The sequence below is a fragment of the Corvus kubaryi genome, unplaced genomic scaffold (genome assembly GCF_017639235.1).
Source record: "Corvus kubaryi isolate FWS band 111438036 unplaced genomic scaffold, C.kubaryi_AGA036_p1.0 37385, whole genome shotgun sequence".
NCBI lineage: Eukaryota > Metazoa > Chordata > Aves > Passeriformes > Corvidae > Corvus > Corvus kubaryi.
In genome coordinates this window covers 36,086,089-36,110,661 of record NW_024581127.1, presented here as the reverse complement: position 1 = coordinate 36,110,661, position 24,573 = coordinate 36,086,089, and the positions used below count along the sequence as shown (strand labels likewise).

At 47.8% G+C, this 24,573-nt stretch overlaps 1 protein-coding gene across 2 annotated transcripts in view; it reads left to right on the top strand.

The window, feature by feature from the left end:
- Positions 1-24,573, top strand: part of ZC3H3 (zinc finger CCCH-type containing 3) — a 135,857-nt gene that overhangs the window by 73,873 nt on the left and 37,411 nt on the right. For both annotated transcript variants that reach the window (XM_042036524.1, XM_042036525.1), the window contains one exon: positions 16,958-17,151. In XM_042036524.1, the coding sequence (XP_041892458.1) occupies positions 16,958-17,151 (194 nt within the window). The remainder of the gene's footprint in view (positions 1-16,957; positions 17,152-24,573) is intronic.

Below are 24,573 nucleotides of genomic sequence, written 5' to 3'. Positions count from 1 at the left end.
ACCTGGCAGGACACACTGCAGCCTTTTGCCTCTTTATTCTTGTCCGTTGATTTAATCCGTGGCCATTGGGGTGGCCGGAACACCGGGATCTTCAGAATTTCTGTGCTGCGCTGTGTGCATGGGTTGGATTTCTCCTACTCTTTTATTTTGAAATTTTTAAGAAATCCTGCTCAATATTCAAGGACCGTAAAAACATTCCGCACTTATCATGAGCTGTTATCTCAACGACTCCTCACCATTATTAATAATCACTCTCAGAGTTCTGTATTGCTCTTCCTTATGGCTCCCGAGGCAAATCATGGATGCAGGGAAGGATTTCTAATGGTTGAGTCGCAGGCTGAGGAGGAGCAGAGCTGTTTTGCCTCTTCCTGAAAGCAGCACGACAGGTTTGGAGTTGTTTCTGTGGGTCCTGGTGGCCACCTGCCGAAGGGGAACCTCCTGAACATGGTCCTGCTGTGTCCTGCAGACGATGGCATCCATGGAGATGCTCCATGGGCATTTTGGTATCTACCTGGCATAGGGAGGTGCAAATGTGAACAGGTATCCAGGTGCATCCAAGGGGATGGAGGCCGGCCAGTCCCACCAGGATGCTGGGGAACCCCCGAAGCTCCCAAGCTTTGGTGTGAGATCTTTCCCCTTAAATGTATTTGAAAACCATAGAAGGGTTTGGGTGGGAAGGGACCTTCCAAGGTCATCCAGTTCCAACCTCCTGCCATGGGCAGGGACACCTTCCACTATCCCAGGTTGCTCCAAGCCCCGTCCAGTCTGGCCTTGGATGCTTTCAGGGATGGGGCAGCCACAGCTTCTCTGGGAATTCCATTCCAGTGCCTCACCACCCTCCCAGGGAAGAATTCCTTCCCAGTATCCCATCTAATCCTGCCCTCTGGCAGTTTAAAGCCATCTGGTGGTTGGCAACTGGTTCTGGATGGCCCTGCTTGAGCAGGGGGTTGGGCCAGATTTCCAGGGATTCCTTCCAGCCTCAGACATTCTGTGATCTCTCCCGCAGACCTCTGGGCATTGCTGTTGTTGATCATGGCACATCTTGTCTTGGGGCACTGGGACATCCGGGGGGGATTTTTTCCAGAGAAGCTTTGGCTGCCCCATCCCTGGAAGTGTCCAAGGCCAGGCTGGACGAGGCTTGAAGCAACCTGGTCTAGTGGAAGGTGTCCCTGCCTATGGCAGAGGGGTTTGAACGAGATGATCTTTAAGGTCCTTTCCAACCCAAACCATTCCAGGATTTTATGATTTTATGTCAAAAACTAACCCTGGGCTGGTGATTGGACTCTCCTACTACAAACCTGGAGACGACTTGGTCTTGCATGAACTCTGGGATATCTGGAATTGCTGGTGGATCAAAGAGCTCCCATTCCCACCTTTAGTCTTCCAAATAGATATTTCCAAACCCACCCTTGAATTCCCAATCCATGCTCCTCTTCCACCTGGTTTTCACTGCTGGGTGATGGCCTCGAAAGCAGTGACCCCTCAAAAGTTGACTGATGGGTGCCATCCCACTGGGAAAGGTGACTTCCCTCTTTCCTTCTCCAAGTCAGTAGTGGATTTTATTTTTTCCCCTTGTTTTGGGGGTTGTTTTTGTTTTCCTTTTTCCCAGCTCGGCGCGGTTCAGCGCTTCGGCCTCACGAGCTGGAATGCCCGGATTAATTTGTGGTTAGATCTCTGTTAAGATTGCATCCACTTCCCCAGTCAGCACTTAATTGGCAGTCGCTTGATTTAACAGCGTGGGAGCCGGCTCCGGAAAAATGGCTTGGATAAATCACTGCCTGACGCCAGAAAATAGATATAATCTCAACATTAACTACATTAATAGTAGCAGGAGCCGAATTAAGAAAGCCATAAAGTAGAGGCAGGAGAGTATAAATTATGGCCATCTCGCTGTCTTCTTCTCCAGGCTCTGCTTTCCTTCCTCTCCTGGCCGATGGGATGGGATCGCGCCAGTCTTGGCTCCAGTTGGCTCTGCTGGGGACAGGGAGAAGAGCAATTCCCACAATTCACACCATTCCCAGCTCATGGCCCATCTTTGGGACAACACCAGATTGGTCTAATCAGTTTTAGTGGTTTGAGATTGATTTAGGTGGATCCGGAATGTTGAAATCATGGATTTGATTTCTTCCCTCCGGAGTCTCGACTGGGGCCATGGGGTCTTTCATGGTCCTTTGGTCACATGGATTTCTAAGATGATTGTTTGGGATTGGATAAGGGGAGAAGAGACACTTCCTAATGATGTGGATGGAAATCTTTGTAGGGCATGTGGTGAGGTGGCCAACTCCCAGCTCCTGGAGAGCCCTCAGCACATCCCTCGCTTGTGGGTGTCTGTGCTGTTGTTCCCAAGGGAAACTTTACCTTTATTTCTGGTCTGTGAAAACCAGGGAAATCAACTCGGGATAAGGGCTGCGAGGGCTTGTTTTTCCCAATGCTCTGGATAATGGTGACCTTCACAACTTCTCCTGCTCTTCTGGAGTTCCAGGAGAAGTGTTCCTCCAGCTTCTGTGTGCTGTGGAATTGTAAAAACCATCCCAGCTCTTCCAGTTGTTGCTTTGTATAGGATTTTGATCCTTCCATAATTTATAAACAGTTTTATAAATTTGGAAGCAAATCTGGTTGGTTGGTTGTTTTTCCCTTCAGTCTGGTGTTAGGTCCAGCTTTGGTTCATAAGGTGACACTTCAGGATTTTCTGTGGACATACTGGAGTGGAGATGCTCCACGTGGAGATATTTGGGAGTCCTGAGATGGAGGTGGAGGCTGAGCAGCTTCATGAGGACCAAACCCTCAGAGGGAACATGAGTTAGAGGTGCTGGTGGTACCTCCCTACTGGTGAGGGGGGTGCCATGCAGGTAATGCCCTAGAGCATCATAAAAATCCTTTTCCATCCACTTTTCCATAGAAAAATGTAAAGAGGGGGATGATGATGCCATGGAAGTTGCCTTGAAAGTTACATCCCACCATGTGGAGGATCAGGTCACAAGCTGGAGTGCTACAAGCTGGAGGCAAGTTTTGGGTTCATTTAGGAAGTTTTCTGCATTTTTCTGGTCGGCCTGGAGATTTTCGTGAGGTTTTTGGAAGTTTGGGAATTGTTCTTGGTCTGGTGTCAGCAGAGGGAAACAGCTCTGCAGGAGTCTGGTGTGGGAAGGGCTAATTTGAAGTTAATGAGAGAGGAAGAATTACTTTGTTTCGTCTTTGAGCACACGTTGAACTACTGTGCCAAAATTTGGGACAGTAGAGCCATTAAAATCCTATATAAATGAACCTCTTCCTAAATTTTCCCCCACAGTCCCTGATTAAAAGCATCTCTTGGCTGTTTGGATGTGCAAATGCTGCTAGGACTTTTATTTTATTTATTATTTTATTTATTATTTTATTTAGTGATAAATTTATATTCTTTATTGATAAATAGTTTTATTTGCTTATATTTATTTTATAAATTTAGCTTGTTATCTATCTCTAGGAAGCATTCACATCACAAAATCATGGAATAGTTTGGTTTGGAAGGGACCTTAAAACTCATCTTGTTCCAACCCCCTGCCATGGGCAGGGACACTTTCCACCAGACCAGGTTGCTCCAAGCCCTGTTCAGTCTGGCCTTGGACACTTCCAGGGATCCAGGGGCAACGCAGCTTCTCTGGGAAACCTGTGCCAGGGCCTCACCACCCTCCCAGGGAAGAATTCCTTCCCAATATCCCATCCAGCCCTGCCCTCTGGCAGTGGGAAGCCATTCCTTTTGTCCTGTCCCTCCATCCCCTGTCCCAAGTCCCTCTCCAGCTCTCCTGAAGCCCCTTGAGGCACTGGAAGGGCTCTGAGTTCTCCCTGGATCCTTCTCTTCTCCAGGCTGGACATTCCCAGCTCTCCCAACCTGGCTCCAGAGCAGAGGGGCTCCAGCCCTTGGAGCAGCTCCATGGCTTCCTCTGGATTCGCTCCAGCAGCTCCACGTCCTTCTGCTGTTGGAGACCCCAGAGCTGAAGGCAGCTGTGCAGGTGGGGTCTCACCTGAGTGGGGCAGAGGGGCAGAATTCCCCCTTTCCTGCTGCCCACACTGTGGGATGAGCCCAGGACACGGGGAATTTCTGGGTTTCCATTGCCGGGTCATGTCCAGCAGCACCCCCAAGTCCTTTTTTCTCAGGTTTGTCCTGACCTTTTCAACTTTAATTCCAGCTTTTTGGTTCAGTTGCGCCCCCCTTCGCCACGTCCTGTTTTCTCCCTTGGAAATGGATTTTTAAAAGCGTCATCTTCCAGCGAATTTTCCTTTCCATCTTGTTGTTTATTAGGCTCTTAAAGGCAAAGCTTGTAATGCATCCATTGATCCAAATTCCAATTGAAGAGATGTGAGCACATAAAATAGTCCCGACCCTTTAATAATGGAGCGATATCCTTTGGAATGTAGGCAATGCAATTAGGACGAGGAACCAACCCCCTGCCCCTTGATGGGGGCCTTTGAATCATTTTTATCCATTCTGTATGTTCCGAGTTGGAGCTGAGTTCCTTTAAGTGTCTTCCCGGTGAGTATCTGATGGACTGACGCTCTCAGAAGTGTCGGGCCTTTTTTTTTTCTCTTTCTCTTGGAAGCAGATCCAAATTTTTATAGATCTCTATTTATTAATTATGCATGTCTACATTTATAAAATATATATAATGTGTATTTTATGTGTGGATAGAAATTGGGTGGATGGGCCGAGGCCAACGGTGTGAGGGTCAACAAAGCCAAGTGGTGGATCCAGCACCTGGATCACGGCAACCTCGTGGAATGCTCCGGGCTTGTGGATAAAGGGCTGGAGAGATGGAAAAGGACTTGGAGGTGTTGGTGGCAGTAGCTGGACATGAGCCCAGGTGGGCAAGGAGGCCACTGGCACCTGACTTGTACCAGCCATGTTGCGTCCATCCCCCTGTGCTGGCACTGCTGGGACACCTCCCATCCTGGCAGGAATTTTGGGACCCTCACCAGAAAGACGTTGAGGGGTTGGAAGGTGTTCAAGGAAAGGAATGGAGCTGGGAAGAGACTGGAGCACCAGGAGTGTCTGAGGGAGCTCAGCCTGGGGAAAAGGAGAGACCTTTGGGCTCTCCACAACTCCATGACTGGAGGGTGGATCCAGGGGGGGTTTGGGATCTGCTCCCAGGGAACGAGAGACAGGACGAGAGGAAACAGCCTCAAACTGCACCAGGAGAGGTTCAGGTTGGACATCAGGAGGAATTTCTTCATGGAAAGGGTTGGAATCAGCTGCCTGGGGAGGTGGTGGAATCCCTATCCCTGGAGGTGTCCAAGGAATGCCTGGAAGTGGCACTCAGTGCTCTGGTCTGGGTGACAAGTTTGGGATGAGTGACAGCTTGGACTCAATGGTCTTGGAGCTCTTTTCCAACCGAAGTGATTCCATGATTCCATGATTCCATATATGTGTGTATATACACTTATCTGGGCATGCACAACACTGATATTAATAAATATTTGCTGGATCATGGAATTACAGGGATGCTGAGAGTTCATGCCAAGGAATCAGAGCTGACAGTGCTGCTCCAGTTGTTTTGTGGATCAGCTTATAAATTATGTGGAGACCACAATATTGGATAAATCCATGGATATCCAACTACCTGCTTTAAATTTGGAAAAATAAGCTTGGAGTCAACACCTGACTTTGTTATTTACTCCTTAAATTTAATATAAAGGCAGGAAAATCAACTCTTCAGGGAAAAAAAATCATTTATACACTTCTCCCTGCCTTTGTAGCTAAATTTAATTTTAATTTTCAATTAATTAATCAAATTTAAATTTAATTTTCAAAATGCATCGTCCGTGGATGTGTATCCACCCCTAGTCCAAGCCGTGGGCATGGGGTTTTCCAGAGGCAGCCAGTAGCTGGTGTTTTCCCAGCGGATAATTCCCTTTAGCGTGGCCCCGCTGAACTTCTTTAACCTCTTCTGTGCTGAGTTCCTGTTTTTCCATGGAATCCTGCTTCTTGTCCGAGATATTTGCTTTAATTAAAATGTATCAGCTGTTCTGGCTCTTCATAGTATTATTGCTGTTTCCTGTGTGAGGAAAAGAGCATTTAAAGGGAAAATATCTTCGGAAAAAGCAATTATCCCAGGTATTTTTGGAAAGCAGGCAGGAGGGAAGGCCTCCAGTGGGATTTGGCTCCGTGTCTGGCTGATTATTGTGATAAATATTCAAAGTTGGAGCTGTTTGGGTTGGGATACGGACATAGCATTGGAATGATCCTCGGCAATTAGCCTTCCTGGGATATTCCAGCACTTGGAGCACGTCCAGAGCTCTGAAATGGGATTTACAGGGATGAGCAGAGGGAGGAGTATCACTTCTGTGCCAGGACGGGAAGGTCTAGGACCTGCTCTCACTTTCCCTCTGATTTTAGCCCATCACTGAGGGTGGTAGAACACTGTCTGGGAGGGATTAAGGATTAATCCACATGGACACAGGTCCTGGAGCTTCCCAAACGGTGCCACTAAAGCCGACAACACCTGCCTGGAACGCTGCGAGCTCCATTTCAGCTAATCAGAGTTAAACCCTAACGAACTTTGTCCAATCGCCTGAGCTAATGGGGGTGAAAGGAATCTAATTAACGGGACAATAGTTCCCGGTCTTCCCGGTGTAATCACTGATCCGCCGCCGGCATTAGAGCAGCAGGATGGAAAGCCGAGTATTAGGGACCGTCAGCATTTCCATTCTCAGGCTCAGCCTAAGCGGTTTAACGGGACCTTGGCAGGGGGGTTTGGGCTGAGACTTGACCTACCTTGAAAACAGCTTCATGTGGGCAAATTGTCTTCTCCAAAGGGTCTTTTGTCTCTTCTCCAGGGAGGTGTTTTCATAGCGCAGACTTTGCTGGAGAAGCTGGAAATGTTTCCGAGGATCCTGCTGGGGCTCGCTGTGGGTGGGATCAGGCCCAAGGCTGGAAAGAAACCAAGGAGATGATTTGGAGTTGGGCTGTCAGGGAGTGGGAGTGGGGAGGACAAGAGAATACAGCCTCACATTGTGCCAAGGGAAGTTTAGATTGGATATCAGGGGGAACTTCTTCATGGAAAGGGTTGTCAAGCATTGGAACAGGCAGTGGTGGAGGAAGGAGGGAAGGGTTAGATGGGATATTGGGAAAAAAATCTTCCCTGTGAGTGTGGTGAGGCCCTGGCCAGGCTTAAAGAATGGTTTGGGGTGGAAGAGATCTTGAAGGTCCCACCCCATTCTGTGGGCAGGGACACCTTCCACTATCCCAGGTTGCTCCAAGCTCCATCCAACCCGGCCTTGGACACTTCCAGGGATGGGGCAGCCACAGCTTCTCTGGGCAACCTGTGCCAGGGCCTCAGCACCCTTCCAGGGAACAATTCCTTCCCAATATCCCACCTATCCCTGCCCTCTGGCAGTGGGAAGACATTTCTGCTTCTTGTGTCCCTCCATCCCTTGTCCCAAGTCCCTCTCCAGCTCTCCTGGAGCCCCTTTAGGCACTGGAAGGGTCTCTGAGGTCTCCCTGGATCCTTTTCTCCAAGCTGGACATTCCCAGCTCTCCCAGGACAGTTCCACCCCTGCCCTCCTCACCTGGCCACACCAATCCTTCAGTACAGCCCATCACAAGGCAAATTTTTTCCCTGTTTTCCGTGCTTGGCGCGTGGAGCTGGTTTTGTATCCAGGCTCTCCATCTCCCACAGGAATGAATTGGGTTACAAACAATAGCAGGGATTTAGCAAAGAGGGGCAGGGAAAAGAGCTCTCCTCTCCCACTGCTCTGAGCTCCTCGAGGTGATCCTGGATCTACTGTGTTTTTTGGAGGATTTTGGCAGGATTTCAGGGCTTTCCCTGGGTTCAAGCGGGATGATGAGCCCAGCAGGGGCTGCCAAGTGCCCTGTGGAGCTCCAGCTTTTCATGGACACAATGGAGAGGTGAAAGGGAACGGCAGTGTGGGGCTGAATGGCTTCCAGAGGGAAATGGCAATAAATCCAGTGGGAGGGAATAACGGCACACATGAGGGAAGGGATGGCATCCAGAGGGACCGTAACAGGCTGGGCCAGTGCAAACCTCGGGAAGGCCAAGGCCAAGGTCTTATCCCAGAGATAAATCCAGGCTGGATGGAGAATGGATTGAGAGCAGCCCCAAGAAGGATTTGGGTGTATTTATATGGGTGGCTGAAAAACTGAATGTGCCCCATCTATGTGTGCTGGAACCCAGAAATTCCCTGTGTCCTGGGCTCATCCCACAGCACGGGCAGCAGGAAAGGGGAATTCTGTTCCTCTGCCCCACTCAGGTGAGACCCCACCTGCACAGCTGCCTCCAGCTCTGGGGTCCAACAGCAGAAGGACATGGAGCTGCTGGAGCGAGTCCAGAGGCAGCCACAGAGATGCTGTGAGGGCGGGAGCCCCTCTGCTCTAGACTGGGAATGTCCAGCCTGGAGAAGGGAAGAGGAGGTTCCAGGGAGAGCTCAGAGCCCCTTCCAGTGCCTGAAGGGGCTCCAGGAGAGCTGGAGAGGGACTTGGGACGAGGGATGGAGGGACAGGACACAGGGAATGGCTTCCCACTGCCAGAAGGCAGGGCTGGATGGGATATTGGGAAGGAATTGTTCCCTGTGCAGGTGGGGAGGCCCTGGCACAGGTTGCCCAGAGAAGCTGTGGCTGCCCCATTCCTGGAAGTGTCCAAGGCCAGGTTGGATGGGGCTTGGAGCAACTTGGGATAGTGGAAGGTGTCCCTGCCCATGGCAGGGGGTTGGACTGGATGATCTTGAAGGTCCCTTCCAACCCAAACCATCCCATGATTCTATGGAATGTTCCCCCTCAGTTTAGCCCAAAGGTGCCTGTAAATTTTACAGCCCTTTGAGAAGGCACTGCAGGGATATTGGGATATTTTGTTCATACCTGGGCCTTTCCAAGTGGAATTCTTTAAGGAGAAAAGTTATCCTGTCTATGCAAAGACTGGGGAAAGGCCTCATGCCTAGGAGAGGTGGAAATTGGGAAGAACCAGGAAAAACCCCTCCACAAGCCTTCACTGCAGGTGTAATCCCATGTTCCTGGTTTTTTGGGGTTTTTTTGAGGAATCTCTGTTCTCATTGGTTGATAACCATTTAATTTATTTGCAACTATTTTCCTTTCCAGGTCAGGGGGATTTATTGGGTAGGTACGTCTTTATTTAGGTAATTAAGGAGCTTAATAGGTGCTCATTGAAATTCATAATTTTCCCCAGGTTTTGAAAATGCTAAATGAGATCTGGGCTGGATTATTTTTTTTTCCTTGAGATTAACATTAAGCTGCATTTGAATGGAAATTCAGATTCAATTGAACCAAATTAAAATAGGGGTTTTTTTTTAAAAGTGTTTGTTTCATAATTAGAAGTAATTATTGAAAGGAGGGAATTGTTTATGGGTAAATTAACGAGTTTTTGCTGGTCAGTGTGTATTTAAAACTAATGGATCCTCTGTATTTATGGGTGTATGTTGGGAAAAGAGACATCCCTTTCTATTTTTAATTTCCAATCACTTTTCCAACCTCAAATATCATCAACAGTGGAGTGACTAATTTGAATTATCCCAATCAGGTTCTTTAAATAAATTAAATCTTAATGTAGAAAGTGTTTATTTGAGGTTTGACCTTTTTATTTTAAGGAGAAAGCATCGATGTTGATAAAAATCCCATAAATCAAACCTTTCAGTGAAATTACTTGCTTTTAGCTGTAGATTTGGGGTCCTCAGGGATCTGGTGGGTGAGGATAGCGACAGAGCAGCTTCCACAGGAAAGTGGTGAAGCATCTCGAAGCATTCCTGGTGTGTTTGAGGAACACTTTTAACCCTAAATCCTGTGTTGTTTGCTAAGGAATGACAAATGACTGAGGAAAACATGATTTTTTTGGTTTTGTTTTTCTCCCACATGGGGATTTTCCATTGCCACCTTCAAGGCTTGTGATGGATGAGCTCTCCCTCCTTCCTCACCTCTCTCCCTGTTGCTTTCCATAACCATTGCCCCCGCGATGATCCGCTCTTTCCTTGGGATTCAAATGCCAGCATGCAAATGTGATTTCTGACTATGTAAGGATTACTTCCAAAAAAAATATAAGCTAAGCCCAAGAAGAAATCCAGTAGTAAAAGAAAACCATTCTTTAAGAGCCACTTGTATCGCCGCCAGCGCCAGGAAATCCTCTCCGTTTCAGCTGGCTGGAAGCGCCGCCGGGATGTTCCTGCTCTGCTCGTGGGGTTGTGTTTAATGTAGAGACGTCAAATACTCTAAAAATTTTCTATTTCAAATATAAGGGAATTTTTGCAGGGGTTTGGGTGGGATTTTTGGATCGCTTGGACTTGTGTTGATGGGGGGATGGGGGTGTTAAATCTGAGCACGCTGGAGCGACTCGTCCTTGTTTTTAACCTTTGTTTTCCATGTTGGCTTGGAAATCTCCTGTTTTTTTCCTTTTTATAGATTATTTTAAGAGGAACTGTGTTTTCCCAGCATCACTCGCTGGCTCCCGGCTGAAGTTTTGGTGGTTTTACTCCATTCTGAGCAGCTTTGCTGTGTTTGGAGGCGAGGAAAGCGCCTTGAGCTGGGCAGCACCTGACAATTGACTCCACATTATTGTGCTGAGCCCTTTTTCCCCCTCTTCGTCCACTTTGTGCTGTTGGAAGAAACATTTCCATTTCCTAAGGGATTTTCCTTCAGGAAAGCTTGGAGAAAGGGTCCAGATTTTCTTCTTTTCAAGTGATGTGAACTTGGTCAAGGAGAGAAGACTGAGGGAAATTTTGTACACCAGCCACGGTGTGACCAAAGGACCAGGGCAGTGCCTGTCCCCTGTGCCTGGAGCATGTCCAGGGAAGGGAACAGTTCTGGGAATGGAGCTGGAGCACCAGGAGCAGCTGAGGGAGCTTGGGGGGCTCAGCCTGGGGAAAAGGAGGCTCAGGGGGGACTTTTGGCTGTCTACAACTCCCTGACAGGAGGGTGGATCCAGGTGGGATCGGGATCTGCTCCCAGGGTACAAGGGACAGGAAAAGAGGAAACAGCCTCAAGTTGTACCAGGAGAGGTTTAGGTTGGATATTGGGAAGTTTTTTTTCATGGAAAGGTTGGGCAGGCATCGGAACAGGCTGCCCAAGGCACTGGTGGAATCCCCATCCCCGGAGGAATTTAACATCCATGTGGATGTGGCACTTGGGGATGTGGCTTAGTGGTGGTCTTGGCAGTGCTGGGGAATGATCTTGGAGAGCTTTTTCCACCTAAAAGCCTCTAGAATTCTCTGAAGGACACAGCAGGGTGGTGTTTAATCCTGGGAAATCAGACTTGGTCGACACGAGCACCTGCAAAGCACCAGCACGAAATGTTCACAGTGAGGCAAAGTTGCTGCTTCAAGAGATGCGCTGGAAAAGGCTGAACCTCAACCCGACAGAATCATGGAATGGTTTGAGTTGGAAGGGACCTTAGCATTTTTCCAAACTGCTGCCATGGACAGGGACACCTTCCACTAGCCCAGGTTGCTCCAAGCCCCATCCAACCTGGCTTTGAGTGTTTTATCAGCCTGGGACTTCCCTTCGTAACGTTTTTAGCACCAGACTCTGATTTTCCCCAGAGTCGGCGTCGAACCTGCGCCGGCTACGCCACCGTTTTTAAACATTTTTATGTCGTTCCTCCACCCCCTCTTCATTAAAAATTTTTCTTCCACTGTCCACCCCGGGGGTGGGGGAAAGACAACCCTCAACCTTGTGTAGTCAAGGTTATGGCGATAAATTCCGGAGCATTGTCACTTCTATTCGGAGTAAATTGGCCGGCCGCTCTCGGGCTGAAGGGGAGATAATTTGCTGTAGTATTTCAAATGGATTAGAAATGGATTTGAAGGGAAAGTTCATGCCTCCCATTACAAAGGCTAGAAAGAAGACTATCTTAAGGCACTGTTCACACTCTGGCCTTCATTATCCATGCTTAATACCTTTCCTATTTTCCAGCGTTAATGAAATTTCCTGCCGGAGCGGGGCCTTGTGGACGGACGGGAGGACTCTTTAGATCCGCAGGATGCGCGGCAGAAAGGGAATTACAAGGCCCTCGTGTCGAGGGGCCCAGTGTATTCTTCAGGTCCTTGGCCCGGCTATTATCTCATTAATTTTATCCTCTTTTGTCAATACAGTTCATTTCCAAAGGCCGTCCTTTCCATTAGGGTAACAATTCCACGGAGAGCTGGGATCCCGCCGCCGATGAAAAGCGAGTGGGCGTTCGGCTCCGTGCCCTCGCTGGTGGCTTTTTCCCACCACCGCCAGCTTGGATATCACTAAGAGGGAGGGGGACACACACTGGTGGCTGTGTTGGGGCCACACAACCACTTGGGAGCAACAGCTTGGATGGGAGGGAAATAAAGGGTTCCTGCGAGTGAAGGTTGGGAAATTGAGTGCCCTCCCCGCGCTGCTCTGTGTGCATGGTTTTTCCATATAAAACGTGATTTCCCTTACATTTTAAATCTCGTGGGGTTCCTATAATATAATAAGTATCCTAGCTAGTATAATAAACAATGAATACAGTAAATATTCTAATAAATAATATTTTAGATATGTAAAAGGATGAGGGGATATCCCTGCTCGGACATTTGCACTGCCTAGAAGGTGGAAATGGAGGTGGCCAAGCCTCCAGTGAGCTCAAACTGAGCTCCTGGTTGGGACTCCCCATCCCTGAAAGTGTTCAAGGACAGGTTGAATGGGGCTTGGAGTGACCTGTTCTACTGGAAGGTGGCCCTGCCCATGGAGGGGGGATTGGAACTTGATGATTTTGAAAGTCCCTTTCAACCCAAACCATTCTGTGATTTGATGATTCCATGGCTTCGGTCTGGTGGCGCTGGGGCCTTGGCAGCCCGAGCAGATGTTCTGCAAAAGCTTTGTTTGGAGACCACCCAGAAGTCACTTTTCTACCTCAAAAATCCAACAAATCTAAATGAGAGGAGGTTCAGCCCCACTCCCTTTGGGGAATGAGATGAGTTTTGATGCTCTTCGCCCAAATCCTTGAAAAAATCATAGGTTCATGGAGTGGTTTAGGTTGGAAGGAACCTTAAAAATCATCCTGTTCAAACCCTGTGCCTCAGTGGGAATGTTCTGATACAGTGCCTGTGTTTGGAGGCTCCCTCAGTTTGGAGCTTGGCCATCCCTAAGGAATTCCAAAGAAGAGAGAGGCGTGCAGCCACTGGAGTGGCTGAGTGCAGCAAGGCAGGAAAATAAATATCTTGAGGATTTGTGGGATTCAACCAACTGGATCTTAAACTGGTGCTTAAACCAGTGTGAGTCAGGCTTAGGTGGTGTGAGCACGCCCTGGGACTGTGCAGGGCTTGGGATGGGTTGGGTTTTCTTGACCTTACAGCCAAAAAAAATTTGAATTTATTATATTATCTCATATATGTGTGTATATGTGATAATATAATGTATTAAGGCATATATAAAATTTATATTCAATAAATACTGAATATATCTCTATAGATACAGAATATTTTTAATATATACAGATACATCTACATGTAATATATAGATATAACTATATAGATACAATATCTATTTAAATGTATTAAATATTCTACTGAAATATATTTATCCTGTATATATATTTGTCTGTATATAGTTTATCTATATATCTGTATAGTATATCTATGTATCCATATATCCATGCCTTGAGTGCTGCCACAGCTGTGCCACATCCCAGCCTTTCCCTACAAACCAGAGTGGGAAATGTTGGATGAACCCCTGGCTTCTTCCCTCCCCTCTAATAGACTTAAGGAAAATATGAAATGTATAATATGTAGAAAATTATAGCTATATATTATATCTATTACCTATTTATTAGTGAATATATGTAATTCAATATATATTCTGTATATTCAATAATATATGAATAATACAAAGTGCTAAGAATAGTATCTGGGCCCCATATAAACTCTCTCTAGGTATTATTAAATAGATATATTGAATATATCTAGATATTATTGAACATATATGATTCAATCTATGTATTCAGTGCATATATTCAATAGTATCTGGAGATAATTGATGGATATACAAGGCCCAGAGAATACAGATGGTAATATATGGATTTATGTACAAAAGTATCCATATTTATTGTTCTATATAATATATAGGTCTTGTATTTCAATACATAGAGTATATATGTTCAATAATTTGTGTATCTGTATGGAAATAGATGCGTGTGGATATCTCTATATTTTACCCAGAGATAACATATAGGGAATATATATAGAATTAGAAGAAGTCTTTGAAGGGACTGATTTGGCTGGGAAAGAGGAGCCCAAAATCCATTGGCACTGCAGCCCCTGTGAATGAAGGAATGGAGCATCCTGGGGCCTCCCAGGGATGTGTCACTGGGAGGAAGAGGAGATGGATGGAGCTGCAATGGGTCTTGCCACAACCGTGGTGACGTCTTCATTAGAATCGTGGAATGGGTTGGGTTGGAAGGTTAAAGATCATCCAGTTCCATGGATGTCATGGCCAGGGACACCTCCCACTACCCCACGTTGCTCCAAGCCCCATCCAGCTTGACTTTGGACACTTCCAGGGATGGCGCAGCCACAGCTTCTCTGGGAACTCCATTCCAGTGCCTCAGCACTCTCCCAGGGAAGAATTCCTTCCCAATATCTTATCTAATTCTGCCCTCTGGCAGTGGGAAGCCATTCCTGCTTGTCCTGTCTCTCCATCCCTTTTCCACAGTCCCTCTCCAGCTCTCCTGGAGCCCCTTTAGGCACTGGAAGGGGCTCTGAGGTCTCCCTGGATCTTTCTCTTCTCCAGGTCGAACACCCCTAGCTCTCCCAACCTGGCTCCAGAGCAGAGGGGCTCCATCCCTCGGAGCATCTCCATGGCCTCCTCTGGACTTGCTCCAACAGATCCATGTCCTTCTACTGCTGGGACCCCAGAGCTGGACACAGAACTCCAGATGGGATCTCAGAAAAGCAGAGTAGAAGGGGAAGATCCTCTCCGTCATCCTCCCGGCCATTGGATATTTGATATCATCTTTATTGCCCCCGATATGGCCACAAGACCTTTCTTCAGGTCTTGCATCCAATGCTGGATGCATCCTTGGCCTTGCTGGAGTTTTCTGGGATGTGCTGGGTGATCCGTGAGTGACCCAAGTGTCCCTCATGCCATCTCCACCTTCAACCAACGGCGCCACCGCTGTGAATCTTTGCGAGTCACTAAGGCTCGATGCTCCTCTCTGGAGCAGTTCCATGAGGAGGAGACCCTGGGGGAACTGAAACGAGGAATTTATCGAATTCCCATCCCCTTCCACAAAAACCAGGCAGCAAATTTTCCGAGCTCGGTAGCCAGTGGCAACAGCCCTCCGGAATGAATAGGCTGTCACGCTCAGCATTAGGAAATGTAACTATTCCATTTTCCAGCTCTCTTTTTCTTTGGAGCACATGTTCATTTAAAGGAAATGCTCTCCGGGGTTTGCATTCCGCTGATAGGATAGCGGGATCTTAATTTACGGATATTCTCCGGTAATGCGCGGTTTATATACGTTCTGCTAATAGCATTATGAGCATAGTTTGGGCTAATACAAAATTAGAGCTCTAATTTGCATAAACAAATTACTGTTTGGATTAGCGCTAAATGAGGAAGGCGACTGATATTGGAGGAGATTTGATTTGGCTGCAGTGGCTCTATTTGGATAATGGGGGATGGATAGGAATGAGCTGGGAGGCTGCGCTGTGGGTCGGGAGGGAGGTAGGATGGTGCAGCAGATGTCGGGTCATGGAGTGGACAAGATTTTGGGTGGCAGAGGAACCTCTCTGGGACATATGAAGAGGTGGGGATTGGCCTCTTCCCTGTCAACCAGCAACAGGATGAGAGGAAATGGCCTCAAGCTGTGCCAGGGGAGGTTCAGGTTGGACATCAGAAGGGATTTCTTCATGGAAGGGGTTTTTAAACATTGGGATGAGCTGTCCAGGGAGGTGGAATGGAGCCCTCATCCCTGGAGGTGTTCAAGGAATGCCTGGACATGGCACTCAGTGCTCTGGTCTAATTGACAAAGTGGTGATTAGTCACAGGTTGGACTTCATGGCCTTGGAGGTCTTTTCTAACTGAAAAGATTTTGGGATTCTGTGATATTTATCCCTCAGGTGTCACTTCAGGACTTCCTGGTCCTTCAGAATAACATTATGGGCAGCAGTAAATGGATCGCGATTCCTGATCCATCTGCGTCCCACTGCCTCAATATTGGTGGGGTTTGTGAATTTAGGGAGAATTGAGGAGGTGGGGACACATCCCCAACCCTGCCCATTGGACCCCGCTGAGGTCCAGCATCAGCTCCAGGTGAGAGATGGGGGATGCAAGTGCTCTTGGGTGACTTGTCCCATGCGGCGATTGAGGAAAATCCTTCCCAAGAGCCAGATTTGGGGGCAGAATAAAAATATCAAAGTTGTGGTATCTGATTAATAATAGGAATAATGATACCAAAAATACAGACTAATGGAATGTTTTGGGTTGGAAGGGACCTTAAAGACCATCTAGTTCCAAACCCCTGCCACGGACAGGGTTGCCACCCTCTGGATCAGGTTGCTCAGAGTCCCTTCCAACCTGGCTTTGACGCACTTGCAGGGATGTCAAAGCTTGTAGAGCTCCATAAAACTTGGCTAAGCTCAGTGAAGGTCTCACCTTGCTGATTCTCTCATGGGATTGCATCCACATTTCCTTATTTCTGCCGGGGCTGGAGGTGCAAGACAAGGGTGGGAGAAGTTGGGAGAGAGTCCTTGAAGGTCGTTCTTTTGGTGTCAGTCATGAGGAATCAGAGCTTTTCCTCTGTCAACAGCAAGAACATCCCGGGTTCTTCCATAGATCTCCTCCATTCTAGTGGGAGCTGTCCCTGCCCACGGCAATGGGGTTGGAATGAGATCTTGAAGATCCCTTTGAACCCAAACCATTCCATGAGTCTCTGATCCCATGGTTTGCTCATGAAGCAGCACCTCCTTGTGACATTCCCCCAAATTTGGGCTGACCTTGACTTTATTTTTCCTGCAGGTCCCCGTTGTTAAACCAAACCCGACCCTCACTCCAAGGTGGCAAATCCCAGCTCGTCCAACAGCACTGGAGGAGCAAAGGCTTCTGCTGCATCGGTGGGGTCATGTACCGGGTGTCGGCCAACAAACTCTCCAAAACTTCCAGCAGCCCTGTCCGGGTCAGGGACCTGAGCACCAAAACTCCCATCAGAGCAGGTGAGCAGCAGGAATTTGTCCAAAATCTACTGAATTCAGTTTTTAGCTGTTTGTTCCCAGCCCATGGGTTGCGACCCATCCTCTGGCCTTGTAGGATTCCAGATGTGAAGGTGGTGGACATCCATGGTGCCAAGAGCTGTTCTTGCTTTACAGTAGCTCTGAAGGGGAAATAATGTTGGAGAAATTTAAGGTTTAGGAAAACTGAGGTTTTTCTTGCGTCAGACTTAGTTCAAGCTTGTGGAGATGTGCCATTAAACTTGGTTTAACGAGCAGGGTCTTGGGTAACTGCAAACAGCACCAGGAGGTTGAATGTGCTTGAGATGCTCATCAAATTACGTTCAATATTGACCTAAAAATTTGGGAAGATCATTCTCCTGATAACCATGGAATGATGCCTCCAATGTGATGAATTCCTGGCTTTAGATTGTGGCTTTGATTAAATTTGTGTTTCAGTTCCCGCTGTGTTTGATGCCTCAAGTGTGGCTCTTAAAAAAGAGCAGATTTTAACTGTGGGTTTTTTTGGTTTTTTTTTATTTCTTCTTGGTCTCAAATACTTTTGCTCCCTAAATGCTTTAATGAGAATTTTTGGGGATAGTTAAACTGGGAATGGCAAAACTGATGGCCTTGTGCTGATGTTTTCCTTGACTGGAAGGATGAAGGGAGCAGAGATGAGGATTTTTATGGATGATGCTGGAAATGAGGCAATGAGGAGTGGTTTGGATTGGAAGGGACCTTCAAGGTCATCCAGTTCCATCCCCCTGGGACACCTTCCACTAGACCAGGTTGCTTCCAGCCCCGTCCGGCTTGGCCTTGAATGCCAAAATATGATGGGAAAGCACATGAAGAGAAGAGATGCAGCCTTTGAAACCATCTGCACCACAATTCCAGTGGGAATTATGGGGCATCCTGGGTGGTTTTAAACCCACAAAGAGCAGGGTTAGGGAGGGAAGGAGGTTTGTTCTGGGATGGGAAGTGGAGCTGCCTGTTGATGATGGCAGAGATGAGGATGAGGCGGTGGCCAAGGGACGTGGAGCCGATGGAGCGTCGCTTCCAGGTAATTTCCCTTCTGAGAGCATTAACGGGAGGCTCAGCAGCAGTTCAGGAATGGTTTGTTGGTGTTTTCACAACTCAGCTCTTCTCAGGACAGATTTTTGGTGCCTGACTCTCCTGCAGCCTCCTCCTTGCTGCCAACTCCTCAAATAGGGACGAGCACACTCAGGAGCACGTGTCCGAATGGATTCTTTTGGAATCTGGAGTCCTGCCTGGTAAGTCCTTGGCTTTGGTGCTGCCTCTGAGGAGGAGGGGCAAGGATCAGCCTTTGGAGACTCAGAAGAGGCGGCCATAAAGCAGCTCAGGGGTTTGTAGACCAAAAAAATCCCAGTGCCACCGATGTAGGATTTTTTCCACGACCTTGCTACTGGTGATTTTCCAAAGTGTCTGGATTGGGATAATCGGCTGCACAAAAGCAGCTCAAGGGTGGTTCTGCCCTAAGCACCATCTGTGGGCATTGAAGATATCACCAAAGGCAGAAAATACCCTGCAGGAGTGGAAGAAAAGGGGTGAAACCCTAAGACGTGGACAGGGATGATGTTAGATGGAGCAGGGGATGGATTTCAGGACAGAGTTGGACCACTAGGAAGAGTTCTGGGGAGAAGCGATGGCTGGAAGGACTGGAAAAGTGGAAGATCTAGAGCTGCCAAGCAAAGGAAGGATGTCTCTCTATGGCCAGGTGGATCAGCCAAAAACCAAGGGGCTTAAACTGCTGGCAGAGCTCTCCAAGGACAAGGATGATGAAGTGCTGGAGACATTTGGCTCTAAAATCTCCATTACTGGGTTTTTTTAAAGAACAGGTTTCATAAACTTCTTTTTGGGGAAGACATGGGTCGAATGCTTTGCTGCCTTCCAGCAAGAAGGCGAATTTTTTAATTTGTCCAAGTGCAAGGAGGTCTCTAAATTTGTCTGGAAATAGCAAATTCTCCTGTGGGCAGCATAGCAAGGACTGATGCATTCGGCCTATCCATGAATATCCATCACTGTGTTGGGACCAAGAGGAGAAACACCAGCTTAGAGGCAAATTTCTGGAAGAGGGATTGAGCCAAAGGTATGATGGGAGGATTTCTGCCAATTCAGGCACTGGAATTGCTCATGGGGTTTCCTGAGGGGATTGGGGTGATAGGGCATGGAGGAGATGCGATCGCCCCATTTTTCTTTCCCCACTGAAACCACGTCTTTTAGTGAGGTCTCATTCAGATAATTGGGTTTAATTAGTCCCACCTGGGGAGAGAAGATCCCTTCCAGGGTTATTCCCTGTAAAATACAGCCCCATCTAATAATTATTTTGAAGATATTCCTTGATGGCTTTGTAACCACAAAACCCGAGGAACTGCTGTGGATCGGTATTTTCATGTCATCTTTCATCTCTCCCCATAATTCATCCTCCTTCCCAAGGATGGATTCCACAGATTCCTCTTGCGTTAGGATAACTGGGCCTGGCAGGGCGGAAGATTTGTGTGTTCTCATCGGCTGCGAACGTTTGCTCAACGCTCTGTGTTTTCAACACTTGACAAAGTTTATTTAAAAGATGGAAAAAAACGGCTTTTCCTTTCCCTCCCAGTGCCAGGTGCCGCGTGTTTGGAATAGTGGAGAGACGGGAAATGCTCCTGACAGTTTAATAGCTTGGAGTTTACTTCCAGTGGGTTATAATTCTGCTCTTTCCCTGGATTTACAGGGTTGGGGTTTTATCTCTACAGTACAAAATCCAATGCTGGGCGCTGGGGCTGATCCATCCACGCCATCGTAGCATTCCCAAGTGATTTATTGATGGATGCTGGTGGTGAGTTAAGATTTGGTCCTGGGGATGCACTTCCTGCATCCCTGTGCTGTATTGGGATCAATCCTGAGGCTACCAGGAGCAGTGGGAGGAGCAGTTTTCCACGGCTCTTCTGGAATCAACTTTGTTAGTGGTAGAGACACGAGGAGGGCACATGGCTTGGGGACAAGGAAAGTATCTCTGCAATTTTTTGAAGTGTTTTGAGCGTAAAAAACCTCCCTGGAGCAATCACAGCATCACCATGGCCTGTGCAGCTGCTGAGAACTTTGCTCTCATCCCATGTGTGGCTCTGCTCCCAAAGGATTTCTGCGCCTTCTGCACTTGTCTCCGGAAAACTGCAAATAAAACACAGAAATAAAAATGCTTTTTGCCTTCCCAGCTGGATAGGGAGCTTGGATGTGGCATAATTCATTGCTTGGACAAGGATGGAGAAGAAAACCCAGAGCTCAAACACTCACTGCTCATCCCTGTGCAAGACAAAGATGTGGAATCACACACGGAAAAGCTCTTTCCCTTTGGGATAACTGGTATTTCAGCACCCATGTATTTTTTCACTTTGCAGAAGTCTTGGAAAATCAGTGGTGGGATGGTGTGGAAAGCATTTGCTACGTGGCAATTAATTAAGCAAGCGGAATAATTGGGTTTCTCTGCTCACAAGGAACCTTTCCTTCATTTCTTTCTCCAGCTGCTAAGACGTTTTCCAGACTCTTGAGGAATTTCCATGAAATCAGGGAGAGAAGCAAAAGGTCCTGGGCAATGTAGAGTTTCACAAAGAAATACAAAAGGGGAAATACAAGATTGAAAGCAGCAGAAAGCAAATTAAGGTTTGACATTGTCCGGAAATCAGCCCTGACCCCAATCTCGGCACGAGCCGCTGCTGCTGCCGGCAGAGGAATTGCACTCCGTGAGCTGGGACTGGCTCCAGCAGGGTTTTCCAAGTGTCCAGGCTGTTTTCCCAAAGGGCAAATCCTCACCTGCATGATTTCCTCAAGCCCTGCTGAGGTTTTAGCTCTTGGTTGGCGAAAGGCTGGTGGCTTTGGGGACTCCAGAGGTGGCAGCCGGCCCATTGAGCAATGTGATTTTATTTATTGGGGTTTTCAAATTTTCTCCATGGCCGTGTATTCCAGAGCCTTGGAGATACCCAGGATTGCTGAGCTCCCAAAAGTGGAGGTTTAAGAAGAGTTTTAAGTCCTCCCGAGCTGAGACATCTCCCACACATTGTGACGGTGGCTCTAAACCTCAAAGGAACAAATTATTAATTAAAATGTGGTTGAGTTCAGCCTTCCAGAACTGGGAGGGGCTTTCCCTGGATCCAGATGCTCTCCCTGTCTCCATCCTGCTGTGTAACATCCCCTTCTGCCTCAGTTTCCCCACTCTGCTGAGACAGGGCTCAGCTGGGGAGACTGAAGGTATTGAATCCTGGAATGGTTTGGGTTGGAAGGGACCTGAAAGACCATCTCGTTCCAACCCCCTGCCGTGGGCAGGGACACCTTCCACCAGACCAGGTTGCTCCAAGCCCTGTCCAGTCTGGCCTTGGACACTTCCAGGGATGGTGCAGCCACAGCTTCGCTGGGCAATCTGTGCCAGGGTCTCACCACCCTCACAGAGAAGGATTTCATCCCCATATCCCATCCATCCCTGCCCTCTGGCAGTGGGAAGCCATTCCCTGTGTCCTGTCCCTGCATCCCTTGTCCCAAGTCCCTCTCCAGCTCTCCTGAAGCCCCTTTAGGCACTGGAAGGGGCTCTGAGTTCTCCCCAGAGCCTTCTCCTTTCCAGGTGGGACATTCCCAGCTCTCCCAGCCTGGCTCCAGAGCAGAGGGGCTCCTCTTGGAGCACCTCTGTGGCTTCCTCTGGATTCCCTCCTCCACTGCATCCAGCTGGGGACGAGTGACAATGCTCCTGAGCATGATTTGGGCTGCAGTGGGATAACTCTACAGTTGGAGATCTCCATGGTGCTGGAAGAAAGTGCTCCCTGGCCTCCCTGTTTACCAACTAATTTTAGAAGTGCTGAATGCCACAGAAATGCACTTCCCACTTCTTCAGGGATGATGAAATACTCAGCACTGCTGTTGGCTCACTGCCGCCCAGTGCCTGCGGGAATGATGCTCTTTCCTCTGAGCCACTCCTTTTTTCCAGAAGGAAAGGAGGGATTCAGGACTGGAATGTTTCCACCACCCATCTTCTGCCTTTGCTTTTAATGTTGGTGTTGTAAGAGGAATTAGGGAGGATTCTCTCTGGTGTGCCGGGCTTTACTTTTTCCCCTGGTCCATGGAAACATCCCAAGCTTCTTCTTTGTCCACCATGACCCACTTTCCTGACTTCTGTCTTCAACAGACCTTGAATGTGTTGGGATCATTCTGGAGGGATAAGGAGGAATTTGGTGGAGATCAGCCCAATGCACTGAGGTGTGAAAGCAGGAAAATTTGGAATGTTGCTTTCCTCAGGTTTCTGCTGGTTTTGGCATTGCTGGTGCTGGGATCCACTTGTGCTCACTCCTTTTGAGGTGAATTCCTTATGTTTGGGATTGCTCAATCTCCTGCCTCTTTAGAACTCAATCCCTTGGCTTCTTGAGGCTCAATCCCTTGGGTTTTGGGATTGTTTAATCCCTCAGACTCTTCAATCTCAATCTCTTGGGTTTGGGATTGCTCTGTCACTTACCCCTCTTGAACTCAATCCCTTGGCCCCTTTGGAAGTAATTCCCTTGGCTTTGGGATTGCTCAATCCCTTGCCCCCCTTTAGCTCAATTCCATGGCCCCTTCAGTCTCAGTGTCTTATCTTTGGGGTTGTGGGATCTCTTGGTCCCTTTTGAACTCGATCCCTTGGCCCCTTTTGTACTCAATCCTTTGTCTTTGGGACTTCTCAATCCCCTACCCCTTTTGAGCTCAATTCCTTCTCTCTGGGGTTGCTCAGTCCCTTGGCCCCTTTTGAGGTCAGTTTCATGGCCCCTTCAATCTCAAGGCTTTTTCTTTGTGATTGGGGAAACCTTTCAATCTCAATCCATTCAATCTCAATCCCATGGTTTTGGGATTCTTCAATCCTTTACCCCTTTTGAGCTCAATTTCTTGGCCCCTTTGATCTCAATGCCTTCCGTGTCTTTGGGATTGAAGGATGCCTTGGCTCCTTCAGTTTCAATCCCTTGTTTTTGGAATTGTTCAGTCTCTTTGAGCTCAATCCCACGATTTTTTTTGGGTTCAGGCCCTTGTTTTTGGGATTCCTCCTTCCCTTACCCCTTTTTAGCTCAGTCCCTTGTTTTGGGGGTTACTGAATCTCTTACCCCTTTTGGCTGCAGTCCCATATATTTCGGGGATTGGTGAGTCAATTCCTTATCCCATTCAAACTTAATCCCTTTTTTTGGGATTACCCTTTCTCAGATCAGCTCCATGGCCCCCTCAATCTCAGTGCCTTATCTTTGGGATTGTGGGATCCCTTGGCCCCTTCCATCTCAATCCCTTGATTTTGGGGTTGTTCAATCCCTCAGGCCTTTTGAGCTCAATCCCTTGGCCCTTTTAAACTCAATCCCTTGTCTTCGGGGTTCTGGGATCCCTTGGCCCCCTCGGTCTCATACACTTGATTTTGGGATTGCTCGATCTCTTACCCCTTTTGAGCTCAGTTCCATGGCCCCTTCAATCCCAATGCCTTGTGTTGGGATTATTTAATTCCTGACCTCCTCTGAGATCAATCCCTTGGCCCCTTTTGAACTCTGTCCCTTGGTTTTGGGATTGCTCAATCCCTTTGACCTCTTCACTCTCAATTCCATGGTTTTGGGATTGTTCAATCCTTTTGTCCCTCTTGTGCTCAATCCTTCGCCCCCTTCAGTCTCAATGCCCTGGCTTTGGGATTGCTCAATCCCTTTCACTTTATGAGCTCCATTCCTCAACTCTGGAATTTCAGAGATCAGATCCTGCTCCAGGCTCCTGGCCCACATCTGCTTATACAACATCCAACCCAGAGGTGCTTCATTAATTGAAGTTGCTTCATTAATAAAACATTCGTGACCACCTCACTCAGGGACACTGATGGGATGTGGGGACAATTGGGCAGGAAAACGGGAAAATCTCCGCTTGTTTAGCGGCAGCTCATCCCTTCTTTTTCCGTTGTCTTCTCCAGAATGAGGACTTGTGCTGTCCAGTGAGGGAAATAAATGACCCCCAGCAGCTGCGAGTGCTGATCCTCGGAATCTGCGGAACCCACTTAAATGAATAATAATTAAAGAAATAAATTTCCCCGAGTGCAGCCTCAAAACTTTCCGTTCAGCAATAAAGCCAAGGAGAGACTCGGAAAATGAATCGCTCGGCTCTTTCCAAAGGAAGCCGAGGTGGGTGAGGCGGGATGATAATGGGAACTATTAAAGGAGCCGGCATGGTTTAAGGAAGCCTTTTCCAGGTCATGTGGGAACAGGCTGAGGAGAGGTGTATGGTGATACTGACACCTGAGGGATAAAAGGATTGAGCAATCCCAAACCCATGGAATTGAGAGTGAAGGGGCCAAGGGATTGAGGAATCCCAAAGTCAAGGGATTGAAATTGAAGGGGCCAAGGAGTTGAGCTCAAAAGGGGTCAGGGATTGAGGAATCCCAAAGTCAAGGGATTGAAA